General features: G+C 34.5%; 1 protein-coding gene across 16 annotated transcripts in view; it reads right to left on the bottom strand.

Annotated features, from left to right (window-relative positions):
- LRRFIP2 (LRR binding FLII interacting protein 2) overlaps positions 1-16,197 on the bottom strand; it is a 124,705-nt gene that overhangs the window by 50,615 nt on the left and 57,893 nt on the right. For 6 of the 16 annotated variants that reach the window (XM_077129828.1, XM_077129835.1, XM_077129832.1 and 3 more), the window contains exons 3-7: positions 10,256-10,342; positions 8,312-8,362; positions 4,221-4,277; positions 4,079-4,123; positions 1,454-1,522 (exon numbers count right to left, since the gene is read on the bottom strand). In XM_077129828.1, coding sequence (XP_076985943.1) covers positions 1,454-1,522; positions 4,079-4,123; positions 4,221-4,277; positions 8,312-8,362; positions 10,256-10,342 — 309 coding nt within the window. The remainder of the gene's footprint in view (positions 1-1,453; positions 1,523-4,078; positions 4,124-4,220; positions 4,278-8,311; positions 8,363-10,255; positions 10,343-16,197) is intronic. The other 10 variants (XM_077129838.1, XM_077129841.1, XM_077129840.1 and 7 more) reach the window with 4 other exon arrangements.

Here is a 16,197-nt window from a genome sequence, read left to right as displayed (position 1 = left end):
ACTTTTATTTCTGTGACTAGTACCATCATTGTTCATCACTGAAACATTCAAAAGCAAGGCAGGGACAGACAATGAAGCAAGAGCACGGTCCAGCTTATAAAAAAAAAAATAGCAACATCAAAGCGGGAGCAGTTCCCTTGGATCTACTTATGAGCACACATCTGTAAAACATCCTTCCTAGAAAGCCTAACCCACTAAAAATGCTGAACAAAATGAGAGAATGCACACCATATATACAAGCGTCATAATAAATATAAGCCATAGAAAAATACATAAAATTTATGGTAAGATCAGAAAGCCTTTATTTCATGGAGGATCCTTAATAAAACAAAAGCAAAGTTAGTTCCTTGGGTAGCTTAAATATGTATTGCTTGGTAAAAATAATTTCCTTTTGCAACTCTTCCACTCATTTAGAATTTCAGGGAGCACTACATAAAAACCTGATCTAAAATAACATTTTTTTAACCATAGGTTGCAGCCCATTAGTAGTTCTTGAAATCAATTTAATGCGTTCATTCAGCATTGTAAAAAATGAAACAGAAAAAGTATGTAGCGCATAGTAAGAGTAAATATTATTTTGTGAAACCTTTGTTTCAGTAATATTGTATATAAGTATATACACATGCAAGCACATATGCACATATGTGCATGTGAATATTGCAACATGATGTAAAATATACTTCTTATTGCAGAGGTCGCAATTTTTAAAAGCTTAAAACACCTTAAAAGACAAAATTACATAATCTTTTTCTAATTAGACATAAAAATAATTCAGAGAGAACAATGCCCCTCCTTTTCATGGCCAATGAGATGGTCATTTATAGAAGTGATTGCAGAAACCTCAAAAAATTTATTTCATAAGAATAGGGAAAAGTGGCACAATTTTACCAATGGTAAAAACTAATAAAAATTATACTATAATACCTCCAAAAAAGCAAAAAAAACCCTGCATTTATATGCTTTTCTTATATTATCATGAAACTAACAGAAAAAGCAAGTAATAAAGACTGCTATTATTGCATGTGTGATAAATTCTTGTTCATTCAAAATTGTCTAAAACATATAATGAATGACTATATTTTCTCAATTTTTCTGTAAAAATGGCTCTAAAAAATAGTCTATTGAAAATTTAAAACTTTTTAAAAATAATTCATCAAAGAAGGGAAAATTGGAAATATTAAGGGATCTGGCTAAAACATTTCCAAATTTGCTATTATATATATATATTTTTAAATCTTTTGTTGTTTAGCTCTTAGAGAAATTTGACTGAAAGTTTTCATTTGGATACAAAATAAAAAGAAAGTATAGCAAACAGGCTGAGGAAACAAAACTCACCAAAGTATTAATTTGTATTAAAATGTATCTTTTTCTCAACCCTCCCCCACCAAGACACTGAGAGTTAACAAAGAGTGAATGCATAATACGTAACAGCACAGTTTTCCTGGCTACACACCATAATGTCTCTCCTTTTGGGTGTACTTGCTCTGCTCCACTGTGTCCCAATTATATCCTTGGATGGGTTCTTTAATGGAATCAAACAGTGTAGGAGTAAATGACAAGACACAAATTGCAAACATATTAACAAAAATAAATTAATTTAAAAATTATACTAAGGCCATTGATATAAGAATAGGAACTAAATATATGCAACAGTAAAAATCTCCACCAATGAGAAATAAAAATGTAATCCTATTACTGTGATTCAAGATCACCATATTTTTTATGTTCGGATCTTCACCTTAGAATCTTCCTGTATTATGGCATATAAAAGAGTGACCAAGCATTTGTGAGGCAACCACTAATGTTTCACACAATTGTCTAATCACATAGCTAGAGACTGTTTCCATTCTAAGTTCAGGGCTTTCATTGAATTCTTACTCTCTGGACTCCATCATTCACTAGTCTTAAACTACCTTTGCACTTTTTATTTTTATACAGAATATAAATTATTGACACTACCATTTCCAGCCCAAATAGCTTCTAGGAGGTCACCTTTGAAAAAGGAGTACCTAAAGTTAATTGGACAAGGAAAGATCAAAGATCTAAGAATGGGACTTAAAACCAAAAATACATTCCCTCATATCCAGGTACTGTTAATATTCATACATCATACATAAGGTTGAACTTAAGGTGTTAGAATTGTTAATCTTGGTTCATAAGTAAAGTTAAAAAAAATAATTGGCAGAGAAGTATCAGCATCCCCAAATTACATAGTAAATCACAAAAATATTTTGGTCAGTATTTTAGGCCACCACATTCATTTTTACAGAGAACAAAAGATATCTATATATTCAGCTAGGTAGAGATGTAAAGTTATTTTTTAAAGCAAACAATCAGATGAAAATGCAAAACATCCAATATTATCAAGTTAAAACAAACAAACAAAAAAACTATCTCAACTACATTTTTTAAACAATGTTATCAGTGAACTATCAGACATACTTTCAGGAAAGTTAGAATATTAAAAGCATGTTGGATAAACACTCACAGATAGTAACGTACTAGAATCTCTCTATGATGTAAAACATATTAATCTTTAAATTTTATAATTGATTTTTAAAAAATAATTGGGAGCTCTACTCTTTTTCTCATTAAGACAAACTGCCATAATTTCCATAATGAAATAAAATACTATGAGCATTCTAGTGTCTTAAATTTGTTTAATGATATAATTTCCATAAAAAGAAAATGAATTTTTATTACTTTATAGATATCCCAGGTAAATAATTTCTCTTACCACTTCAATTTGTAGATTACTTTTTTGCTTAGAGACTTGTTTTAAAGACTTCTAAATTAGGTCAACCTTGGTTTCCCTGGAGCCACACACAAATTTACAAGTAACCAGCTTCAGGAAAACTGAAAACTCACACTATGATTATTATAATAGAAAGCAAAGGAAAAAAGCTATAAATTTAAAAGGGGAGAGGTATTCTTTTCATAGCCCTTGACACTTAACTTAAGCTTTTGATAACTAACTCTTTTTATGATTCTTTTCAAAGTATTTAAAGGAAAAAAACCAAAGTAACTCTGGGGAGAAGCATGGAGTTAATTAAAGCACAAAACTTTGCTCTGTAAATCATTTTTACACTACTAATTGTCTTGGATCTCTGTAAAGATTTGTTAACATCCTTATAAATTTAAAGTTTTGTAACTAACCAAAATGTTTATGATTCAAAAATTAATTTACTCACTTACTCCAAAAAGACAACAGATTACATTCACCAACAGGAAAAACAATCAGAGTGAAGTTCTATTTAAGAACACAAACATGCCAATAACTAGTATGCCAGAACACATTCAGTTTATTATAGTATACTTATTATACATTATACAAGATGAGAAGAAAACATGGGGGAATGTAGCAAATACAGACCTTAACAAGAAAGATCATTTAACAGATGAAAAATATAGAGACAAATAAGTAGATATACAGTATTATCAACATGTAAATTAAAAGCAGTGCTTTAAGATTTAAAGGACAATTATTTAAGAAGAGAGATCAGTGTTTCAGCACAACAGGAAGCAACTTAAAGGAGTAACTTCTCATTCATCTTGATTAGCAATTTATGTCAAAAACTTGGGACATTCTACAAAATGTAAATCAGTATGTCAAGCATAATTACTACACGCATGACAAGCAGGGGATTTTCCAAATCAATAGCTTAATTTTTCCAAGCAACAAAATTATAATTAGTCACCCAAGTCTCAAAGCTATTTACCGTTTAATCGATTATCATTAAAAAAAAACGTATGTTAGAACCAAGCAGATATTATTCTATAAAATTAATCTTATTATTTTGTGACAATTTTCCAAAATTAATGATCCTTCCATAGAAAAGGATAGTACACACATATGGTAATAGATGAAATTATTCAGAATTTTAAAATTGATTTACTGTATAATGCATGAATTTGGGAGATAGCATCCTTTCTAATGAAAGGACTTTTCCAATACTTTCTATTTTTTAGAAAAGACAAAAGAATAAATGACCATAGTCAGACTATTTACACAATGATGCTGCAGAGAACTCACAAATAAAAGCTTTGCTATTTTGGGGCAAGCAACTTAAATACCAACCCTGTGACTGCCAAGACTTCGAATGGACACTGCATCCTCAACTCCCTGATAAAAATAAAAACAAACAAGGTAAAAGTTTGTGAGTGACTAATTAGATTAACGATGAAAAGTATTAGCATCAGGTTTAGAAGTAATTACAAACCAGATGAGGACGATGATGACTGGACCGGTGGGAATACCTGGCCCTTTCAGAATCTTCCTGGGAAAGGAGAAAGTACATAGAGAGTTAATCACCGAACAGAGGGTTGCTTTCAGAACAACTGAGCAAAGGACAGTCAGGGTAATAACAGCAGGACAGCAACTTCCTTACAGCCAGCTTATGTAGACAACTTAACTTCAAGACCTGAGTTTTGGGAGGCCACATGCTTTGGCTGGAAAGAAAGAAAAGTAATTTTGGCAATGTTTTTTGGCAATATTATCAGGTGTCTGTACTCCTACCACTTGCTGTCATAATCTACACATAACCAAGAGAGCACAAAATTTCAAGATAAAAATATGCGTGGGTACTTAACAAAGCTAAGTTCAACATTAGAAGTAGACTTTTATATATTTTTTCATTGTGAACATTTGTATATGCAAGATGTGAAGAAACATTACATAAACATTTTAAAGAGGTAGTGTATTGCTTTAAAAATTGGGGGAGTTATAATTTTGTGCTCACTGCAAAGAATTTCTTTTTTTCCACTATAACAGGGCGTAGGGTGGGATGGGGTAGGCTAAATGCAATAGCCCCTGTGTGTTGTTAAAACTACTTATTAGAAGAGATTGGACAAATATTTTAGAGTTGGTTATCTCAAGAGTCATGCCTTATAGAGATGGTTTAAAGGAAAAACAAAACTAATCACAGCCTGAAAGTTGACTAAATTAAATACATTCTAAGCTTGCCTATATTTTGCTATTAACATTGGAGCATAAATCTTGAGTCATGTGAAATCAAAAAACTAGTCCCTAGAGCCTCATCACCTGAAACTGTAAGGAATTTCTGGTCTTTCAGAATTTCAAAGTCCAAAGTTTTAAAGTAATTTGCACTGACTAACAATCAACATTGCAAACCATTCAAGTGGCTAACTGGATTCACTGCTAATCAACATTATCTTTTCCAAAATGAATAAGTGTTTCAAACCCCATGGCAATCCAGCATGATCATTAATTATACAGGTGAAAACAAGTAGTTATGGTTATGCTTGATCATTCATTTCAAACACTGAAATAGTAATTCAGCTGGAACATCACAACTTAATGCCTCATTTTGTAGTATAATTTCAAAAAGATCCTGGTTGACATCTGCTATGCACACTGATGCATGCGATGACATTTGTCCTCAAGTCTGTTTATAAGCATCAGTCAATCATGCAGTTTCCAATAGGATGCTCTTATATTTAGGAATTCATTGCTTATTTACATTTTTCGTTAAGCAACAGATAATTAACCTGCAAGAATAAGCAAATGCCTTATTTTGAACATCAAGCAACACCATAAAACTTTTGGAAGCACATGCCTTAGCCCAGAGTGTGACAGTTCATTAAGTGGTTACCAGGTCTAGGATAGTTAGCTTGAACAGTTTAAAGAGCCTTATGCTACACAGGCAGGTTAATACTACATCCCACTCCCATCCCCCAAGTGTTATTTGAAGAACTAGAGTTCTTAAACACTGATGGTTTAAGATAGATCCTATGGAGGGTGCACAGGTGGTTCAGTGGTAGAATGCTTGCCTTTCATGCGGGAGACCTGGGTTCGATTCCTGGACCATGCACTGCAACCCCCTACCCCCTAAAAAGACAGATTCTATGGTCCTGTCCCCTCTATTCTCTCTTTTCTTTCCATTCCACCTACCACGCAAGAGCACTTTTTAAAAACCTACCTCTGAAGAGAACATCCCAACAAAAATGAACTCATATTTATTTTCAATTACACATATTATAAAAGTAATTCTGAATAAAAATACCTTACTGAATACTGATAGATGTTTAAACATTTTTCTTTTTAGCCCTACTTTTAAAATGGCTAAAAAAAAAAAAAAAGACTTTAGAACACTACAAAATAAAACGTAAATGCCACAGAGCTCAGTCAATTTCAACAGAGAACATCGTTTATTCCATAGCCATAAACTATACTTTATACCAATACTGTCCAATCTAACTCTCTGTGATGATGGAAATGTTCTATATTTGTGCTGTTTAATATGGTAGTCATGGCCACATGTGGCTACTGAGCATTTGAAATGTTGAAGCACAACTGAGGAACTAAATTTTAAATTTTACTTAACTATAAATTAATTTCAATTTAATCGGGCGGGCAACTGCGGCTCAGTGGTAGAGTTCTCGTCTGCCATGTCAGATACCCCGGCAGTGATACTCATAAGGTGAAACAAAAACCTTTGTTTAAAAAAAAAAAAAAAAAAAAAAACGCCAGCATAGGTGCAAGGATACAGTATGCACTGAAAAGTTAGCTCTATTGCTCAGCATTTTGCCCTTGCCTCCGTATGCACATACATCCCCAACACGCCATTCCCACAAAAACAAAGTATTAAAGTTAGGGGAAATTTTTAATATAGGAAGATTCTCCCTTCTGGTAGCTGACAAGCCTATTCTTTGTATACGCATTGTTTATTTTACTATAAACTTATCAGCAATTTATATTTTATATTGTGACTGTCACATGCCAACTTCTATCACTGGCTCACAGACAGAAAGTAGCCAGGGACAAGGATAAGATAAGGAAAAAGTGAGAGGAAGCAACAGTTTGAAAGGAATAAAAGCAAGTCTCAGAAGGGGTTAGAGATAATGATTCCCATCTGAAACTAGACCCTGCCTTCTTTGCACACTCAAATTCTAGCCTTCACTCGACATTTAGGATAGTCACCAACTGCATTTTAAGCCTCTAATGCAAACTGCTCATCCTTCCACGGAAATCTAGCACACTCACTGCCTGAAATGTGTATTACTTCACAGAAACTTTAAAAATGATACATTTATCTTCATGGTCCTTGAATGCAGGAATCAAACATTGAGCTTTAATGTAGCTTTTCTTTTATTTAACGTTTTTGGTATGTTCTAAGATATAAAAATCTTGAGTAATTTAATCTTAGAACTATAATACATAATTAAAAGAACAAATTAAACTAATAATTCCATGGAAAATTTGCAAGCAAAAGTAATTTCTTTTATTCACATGAGACACTTACTGCAGCAATAATAACTCAGTAACATGCAAAGACACTTTAAATAAATCTACTTATAATTACGGGTGGCTTTTGTCACAAGAAAGGACAATTCCACTCTGGAGTAACAGACACATAAGTGAAGAGTCTCTTAATTTTAAACAACCAAACATTTTTTCTCTCTTTATTAAAAAATATCACCATGAGGATTATGGGAAAATTTTAATTTGCAGGTAATTCCAATCATAAATATTCTAATTCTTGACTATACCTTAAATGCTGCTAGAGAAGGGATTTGCCTATGAAAATTGCTTGGTATAAAGAAAACAACTACTCATTCTTAACCCCTTAGGGATCAGACTCTTTTAAGAATCTGATGATAAAAATGCTTCTGGGTACTCCTCATAAAAACATACAAACATACCAAAGGTTAAAAGGTTGCAAGGGATTTTAAAGCTTCATGCCCCACTCCATCCCAAGCCCATTCATATGCCAAGTAAGATCCCCTGTGATGGGAGATATTTGGGGAACTTAACTTTGAAAAAAGTTCACACTAACAAATTATTTATAATAACTAATATTCTACTGGTTCACAATTTGATTCTGTAGCTACCAAATTTGCAAGTGCACGTGAAGGACTTGAAAAGGAGCTAAGAGAACTGAAAAACTAAGAGTATTTTTCAGAGGAGATGAAAGAATGGTTTAGATCATCTCTCAATAAAGACCCTGCTGACTTAGTAAGATAAAAACAGAGAGAAAGAGAAACTGATTGACTGATTTCAGGGAGATAAAAAAACAAACCCATAAGAAAAACAAAACAATATTAATTTACTTAATCTTTCTTGGTCAGGGGCATTCATGAGATAAATGGGAAGTTGTTGACTAAATAAGAAAATGGTTGAATTCTAAGTACACATTTGATCCAATGTAGATAAGAACAGACACTCTCTGACCTTTAGGTTCACACATGCCAAACACTCTTACTTAGCAAACTATTAGTCAACGTTTTACTTCAAGATCATATTTTTTTCAGCAACTGATCACAACATGCATGACAGGCAATCCTGGCCTACCAGCCACTTGTGAATCTGTCCCCATTTCCGATCAAATGAATGATGAGAGTGCTACAAATGCAAAAGTTTCATAAACTGAACAGCTCTGCAATATTTTGCCTTCTCCAAAAAGTCTTAAATTAATCAAATACATTTGCAATGATAGGAGACTCAAACTATGTTACAAAATCAAAACACAGAAACTTACTAAAATAAGTATGTTCATTAATAGATACATGGTTCTGTATAGTTTTAAGAACCCTAAACAGAACTTATATTTAACAACTGTTTCTTCTCTTATAATTAAAATTTTAGGGATATAAAAGACAATGCAAGGGTGCATGGGTGGTTCAGTAGTAAAATGCTCGCTTTCCCTGCAGGAGACTGAGGTTCCATTTTCGGACCATACACGCCCCCAAAAAAGACAATGCATTTCCATATGTCTATTACAAGCCAAGAATTGCATTCAACATTCAAAACCATATTATAAGAGGCAAAAAAAAAAGGCAAAACATCAACTGTTTTTGTTTTTGAGCTGTGACAACACAAAATCTATAAATTTCTCTTTAACTCAGCAGAAGACTCACCACTATCAAAAGAAAGTGTTTAATAATGTTCCTATACAAATAATCTTCATATTTGGTATGAACCCTTCATACCAAAATATGAAGATTATTTGTATAGGAATTTGCAGAATCAAGTCAACATTAGTGCAGGTATGATTTTGGTTTTTGTTGGGGGTTTTCCTAAAGAGAATCAGAATCCCAAATTAAAACTAGAGGTCAAGAAATTAGCTAAGGGGCGGGCCACGGTGGCTCAGCAGGTAGAGTTCTTGCCTGCCATGCTGGAGACCTGGGTTCGATTTCTAGTGCCTGCCCATGCAAAAAAAAAAAAAAAAAAAAAAAGAAATTAGCTAAGGTCTATTACAACAGTCTGTACTGTACAGATTGTGAAATAGCTTAATATGTAGGTCCCAGCAACTGTCACAAGAGGAGATGTGTTGGATAATGTCTTTCTGCAAGACACCATAAAAGCAGGTAAGTTATGTTATAGTATATATCATCAAAATTTCTGGACCATGAGATGACTTACAAATTTTCTGAAATAAAAGAGTATCTTCTCATTTGACTTTTAAATTAGCATCAGAAAATTATTTATTTGTATATTGTATAACAAATGGACAAAGTGAACTGGTATTCCTCTGAAGCCTTTCCAAATCCCAAGATAAATTTAAGCAGGCCCAGCTAGGGGCTACCAATAATAAAGGTACAATTAGATGAAAGGGTAAAAAGGTTGACTATTTGTTTCACTGTAAATCAGTTCAATTTCTACATGTCTATTTTTAAAAAGAAGATATTTCTGCTTTTATTTGTGATGATGAAAGCTTATTGAAAATTTATAAACTATAGAAAAGTATAAGAAGAAAATAGAAACTAACCAAAATTCTACCACAGACAAACTCAAGTATTGACCTTAATCATTTCTTGGATCCATATACGGATACTGGTTTTTGTAACACAAAATTACTGGTTTTTGTAATACAAGTATTACAGTTTGTGGTTTTTTGCCTTACATACTTTCTTGTGTCAATGTTTTGTTTCATTATTAAATATGCTTCAAAAATGTAAGGTTGAAAAAAATGTAAGGTTGAATGACTTTTATTATATATTAATATTATACTTAATCCAAATTCTAGGACATGGACTATAATAAATAGCAGGCTCTAAGCCTGCTTTAGCTAAAGTAAAGCATTTATAACACTGATAAATTAAATAAATGTAGTTTTTTTTAAACATAACATTTAATTTGCTGATACAGAATGGCTTGTTAAAATACATCAGGTTATATACTATTACCAGTGTTTCAAAAGGAACCAGATTAACATCAGAAGTAAATTAACCAAGTATTAATTTTTTTAGGACTAGAATAAAAGTAGGGTTATTCTCCCAACTTCCTGCATATTACCTCTTTTTGTTGTCGTTCGAGTTCTCTCATGCGTATATCTCTTGCTTCTGCCCTGGCAGCCCGTTTTGCTGCCAGCCTTGCCTCTGCCTGAAAAGAAATAATGAAGATTCAACTTAGAACATACATAAACACAAAACAAAACAAAAACAATCTCTACAGAGATTTGAGGTTAAGGAGCAAAGTGGACATTACCCTTGTGGTGGGATGGGGTATCACCAATCAGTAAGTTGAACTGATGTCTTCAGTCAACTCCTGTAGGCTCATTTCCTCCTTCAGTCTCAGTGTCTCTCCTGAAATCTGGACTTGAACTGCTTGCCTTGATCACACATTCAACACATTGTACACAGAAAACATCTTTCCAAACTTGCTCTTTTTTCATAATTTCTTTCTCTATTAACTCAACCATCCAAACTAGAAATTTCAGCTTCTAATTCATTTTGAACATTGCTAATATTTAGTCTCCAAGTACTATCAGTTCTCTACCACCGAATTTCTCTCAAACCCACTCCCTCTTTATATTTTCTTACTTTCAAGTACTCTTCATTTCTCTTTTGTTAAATTGAGATATAATTCACATACTATCAAATTCACCATGCACAAGTGTACAGATTCAGTGTTTTAGTATATTCAAAAGTTGTGTACCCACCAGCACTATATAATTTCAGAACATTTTCATAACCCAAAGAAGAAACCTCACATTAATTAAGTCACTCTCCATTTCTTCCATCTCAAGTCCTGATAACCACTAGTCTACTTTCTGACTCCTGAAGATTTGCTCTGCCCATTTATATAAATGGAATCATAGAATAGGAACTCTCATCTCTTGCTTGGACTGTTGCAACTGCCTCAAATCCATCTACCTGCTTCTACAATCTAATCTACATGGTTACATAATGGCCAAAATTAGCCTTTAAAAACACATTTCCAATTATCTCATTTTGCTCTGTACAATCATTTACTGGCCCGCCACTGCCTATAGTTAAAGCACAAATTCCTGAGAACAGCACAAAGGAAGAGAAGAAGAGAGAGGAGCAGAAGAGCAAAAACAGAAATAAGGTTCCTCGAAGTCATATCCCCATCATATTTCCCACTACTTGCCCTATGTATACCAGCTGTATCCCATCTCTCTCCATTTCCGAAATTCACTGTGCTTTGTTAAACCTCTCTTCACAGACTGTTTGGCAAAAGATACTCTCTCTTCTTTCTTAGTCAGTTCAAATATTTCCTTCTACAAAGATTTCCCCCTTTTCTACCTATTGTGGCTTTATTGCTTTGTATTAAAATTACATGATTCTGTCATCAAACTAGTTTCATGTCTCAATGTCTACTAAACAACAAATGAATTTCAGGCCACGGGTAAGAGTATCAAGTAAATGAGACAAGGAAACAATTTGATGTACCAGATGAAACTTAAAAATCTCATTCCTGGTTTCTATCTTGTAGTGGTTTCTTCTGTTCTTGGCCACATCCTAACTCTGATTCCTATCTCCTCTCAGCTAACTACAATAGTTACTTCTTCAGATTATTATGCTTTCAAATAGGAAGCTCCTTAAGATTGATTAAAGAGCATAATACCTAACTGGACAGATACAGAAATTTATTCTTCTTAGAGTAGTAAAAAGGATAACACAAAAAGTAAAGCCATATTTGGACAGAATTAAATTCATCCCTCACTAAATGCTTGGACAAATGGGCAAATAAAATGTCAGCAAAAATCATGGGCTTTGATCAGCCTGGAACAAATGCTTTACGTTATGTTTCAAATTTGCAGAATGTTCATCAATCACCAATATTTAGAAAGGGTATAATGATCACTAAGAAGGAACTTCTAGAGAAAATAACTAATTGGGTGCCATATGATTTCTATACTTCTACATTAGAGACTTTTCCTACATCATCACAATTCTGTATTTGAAAGTTAAGAAAACAAGAGGAGATGAGACACAAAAAAAGATAAAAAAATTTTAATGGGTGTGCTGGTTTGAAAAGATGTATATCCCTCAGAAAAGTCATATTTTAATCAAAATCCCATTTCATAAAGGCAGAATAATCCCTATTTAATACTGTATATTTGAAACTGTAATCAGATCATCTCCCTGGATGATATAATTTAATCAAGAGTGGTTGTTAAACTGGATTAGATGACGACATGTCTCCACCATGTCTCCAAATGTCTCCATTTGGGTGGGTCTTGAGAAGTTTCTGGAGTCCTATAAAAGAGGAAACATTTTGGAGAATGAAGGAGATTCAGAGACAGCAGAGAATGCTGCAGCACCACAAAGCAGAGTCCACAGTCAGCGACCTTTGGAGATGAAGAAGGAAAATGCCTCCCAGGGAGCTTCATGAAACAGGAAGCCAGGAGAAGAAGCCGGCAGATGATGCTGTGTTTGCCAGGTGCTCTTCCAGATGAGAGAGGAACCCTGACCATGTTCACCATGTGCCCTTCCAGATGAGAGAGAAACTCTGACTGTGTTCGCCATGGGCCTTCTCAGCTGAGAGAGAAACTCTGAACTTCATCGGCCTTCTTAAACCAAGGTATCTTTCCCTGAATGCCTTTGTTTGGGCATTTCTATAGACTTGTAATTGGGACATTTTCTCGGCCTTACAACTATAAACTAGCAACTTATTAAATTCCCCTTTTTTAAAACCCATCCCATTTCTGGTATATTGCATTCCAGCAGCTAGCAAACTAGAACAATGGGGAAAGGATTTGAATAAATATTTCTCTAGTTAAGATTTACAAGTGGCCCAGAAACACATGAAAAGATGCTCAACATCATTAGCCATTAGAGAAATGCAGATCAAAACCACAGTAGAATACCTAATCACATCCACTAGGATGGCTATAATAAAAATTTTAAAATAATAAAGTGAAAAACAAGTATACCTGGCCATTAGAGAAATGCAAATCAAAGCCACAATGAGATATCATCTCACACCCACCAGAATGGCCATTATCAACAAAACAGAAAATGACAAGTGCTGGAGAGGATGCGGAGAAAGAGGCACACTTATCCACTGTTGGTGGGAATGTCAAATGGTACAACCACTGTGGAAGGCAGTTTGGCGGTTCCTCAAAAAGCTGAATATAGAATTGCCATACGACCCAGCAATACCATTGCTGGGAATCTACTCAAAGGACTTAAGGGCAAAGACACAAACGGACATTTGCACACCAATGTTTATAGCAGCGTTATTTACAATTGCAAAGAGATGGAAACAGCCAAAATGTCCATCAACAGAAGAATGGCTAAATAAACTGTGGTATATACATACGATGGAATATTATGCAGCTTTAAGACAAGATAAACTTATGAAGCATGTAATAACATGGATGGACCTAGAGAATATTATGCTGAGTGAGTCTAGCCAAAAACTAAAGGACAAATACTGTATGGTCCCACTGATGTGAACCGACATTAGAGAATAAACTTGGAATATGTCATTGGTAACAGAGTCCAGCAGGAGTTAGAAACAGGGTAAGATAATGGGTAATTGGAGCGGAAGGGATACAGACTATGCAACAGGACTAGATACAAAAACTCAAAAATGGACAGTACAATAATACCTAATTGTAAAGTAATCATGTTAAAACACTGAATGAAGCTGCATCTGAGCTATAGGGTTTTTTTTGTCTGTTTGTTTTTTACTATTATTACTACTTTTATTTCTTTTCTCTATATTAACATTTTATATCTTTTTCTGTTGTGTTGCTAGTTCCTCTAAACCGATGCAAATGTACTAAGAAACGATGATCATGCATCTATGTGATGATGTTAAGAATTACTGAGTGCATATGTAGAACGGTATGATATCTAAATGTTGTGTTATTTCTTTTTTTTTCTTTCTTTCCGTTAATAAAAATAATAATAATAATAATAATAAAAACAAGTATAGGCAAGGCTACTAAGAAATAAGAGCCCTCACATATTGGTGACAGAAATATAAAATGGTACAGCTGCTTTGGAAATTGGTTTGGCAGCTTCTTTAAAAGTTATACATAAGGACTATCAGTCCAAGAAAATACAGCTTAAGATGCTTCAGGGTGGCATTCCCCCACAAGATCTTTGAATGATTAGCAAAATTTGACAACACCATCTTTCTCAAAATTCTGGAAATGAGTTACAGATTTGTAGTAACTGGAGGGGTGCCAAATCAAGAAAATTCAGCTTTAAAAATGGTAGGAGAGGGGGCGGGCCACGGTGGCTCAGCAGGCAGGAATGCTTGCCTGTGATGCCAGAGGACCCGGGTTCGATTCCTCGTGTCTGCCCATGTAAAAAAAAAAAAAAAAAAAAGGTAGGAGAGGGCAGTGTGATGGTGGCTTAGCAGGCAGAATCCTCACCTGCCATGCAGACCTGGGTTCTGGGCCTGCTCAGGCAAAAAAAAACAAAATGGTAGGAGAAACTCATGGAATACAGTCCTTCCCCCACCCCCAACTTTGCACAGTGTGGAATCAGCCTATACTCCCACTGTGGGTCCCCAGTCCTGTACCAGAGTAAGCAGAGTAATCCTTCTGCACATACAGAGGTTCCTGTATGTTGAGGTCAATTTATTGGGTGGCAGTATGAAAGACCAAAACCAGGACATTTTGGTCATTTTCGTCAAAAAAAATGACTCTCCCTCCAAGAACTTGTACTGCAGGCAGAAACAGCTTGCTAACAGTTAAAATAATGTAAGAAACAATTATGTTAAAGTGTCATGGGGCAAAGGATTATTGGCTTTAAGACATAACAATAAAACCCACAGGAGGGAGGGAAAGTCTATTTCAGAGGGAGTAGAGGGGACTTCCAAATTCTTGTAAACAGGGGAATTTCTAAGGACACTAGCAAGAACAAGCCCAGGACAACATGCAGGATAAGAAAAGAGAGAGGACCCTGTATTTCATTTTCACCTCAAGATGATCTCCTTGATGGGAGAAACAAACTCTGAAGGAAAGCAGCAGCCAAAGGAGAGTCAAGTAACAAAGACTATGAAAGGAGTTTTTTGCTTTGGTTTGTTTTTGTCAGCTTCTGCACTCTAGGAAACCTCTGTAATACCACTATCTGATGCAAACTTAAGGAACAGATAGCTCAAGAACCTAATTCCAGAGTTAAAATATTAAAATCTACAGTGTGCAACAAAAGATTCCAAGAGAAACCAAGAAACCAGAAATGATGGTCTGGGGAAGCAAAGGTAGCTCAGGGGTAGAATTCTCGCCTGCCATGCGGGTGACGTGGGTTCAATTCTCAACCCATGTACTTCCCAAATAAATAAACAAGCAAACAAACAAGCAAAAAACCAAAGAAAAATTCAACAAATGGTGCTGCAATAAAGGGATACTCACATGGAAAAAGAATGAAATGCAGAGCCCCACCATACAGCACACAAGAAAAAAAGAAATGATGGTCCATCCAATAGAAAAAGATGAAAATTCAGAAACCATCCAATAAGAAGACCAGACTTTGGATGTACCAACCAAAGACTTTCCAAAAAAAAAAATTAATAAGCTAAACAAAATAAAGGAAAACATAGAGAAAGATATAGGATATCAGAAAAATGATAAATGAACAATAAAAGAATCTCAACAAAGAGTTACAAATTTTAAGAAACAGAAATACTGGTATACTTCAGCAAATTAAAATGCAAAATTCCCTAGATGGTCACAAGAGCAGATTGGAAGTGCCAGAAGAAGCAATCAGTGAACTCGAACAGAAAACAACTGAAACCATTTAGGCTGAGGAGTAGAAAGCTAACAAAAAAAAGAAGAGGCCGGGGCCTGAGACCTGTGGGATGTCATCAAGTGCACTGATACATATAATGGGAGTCCCAGAAGAAGAAAGAGAAAAAGAGGCAGAAGGAATAGTAGAAAAAAATGTCAGTAAACTTTCCAAATTTAATGACAGGAATATACACAATCAAGAAGCACAATGAGCACCAAACAGAATAAATTCAAAGAGAATCTT

This window comes from Tamandua tetradactyla, chromosome 15 (assembly GCF_023851605.1).
Source record: "Tamandua tetradactyla isolate mTamTet1 chromosome 15, mTamTet1.pri, whole genome shotgun sequence".
NCBI lineage: Eukaryota > Metazoa > Chordata > Mammalia > Pilosa > Myrmecophagidae > Tamandua > Tamandua tetradactyla.
This window is presented reverse-complemented; position numbering and strand designations above follow the sequence as displayed.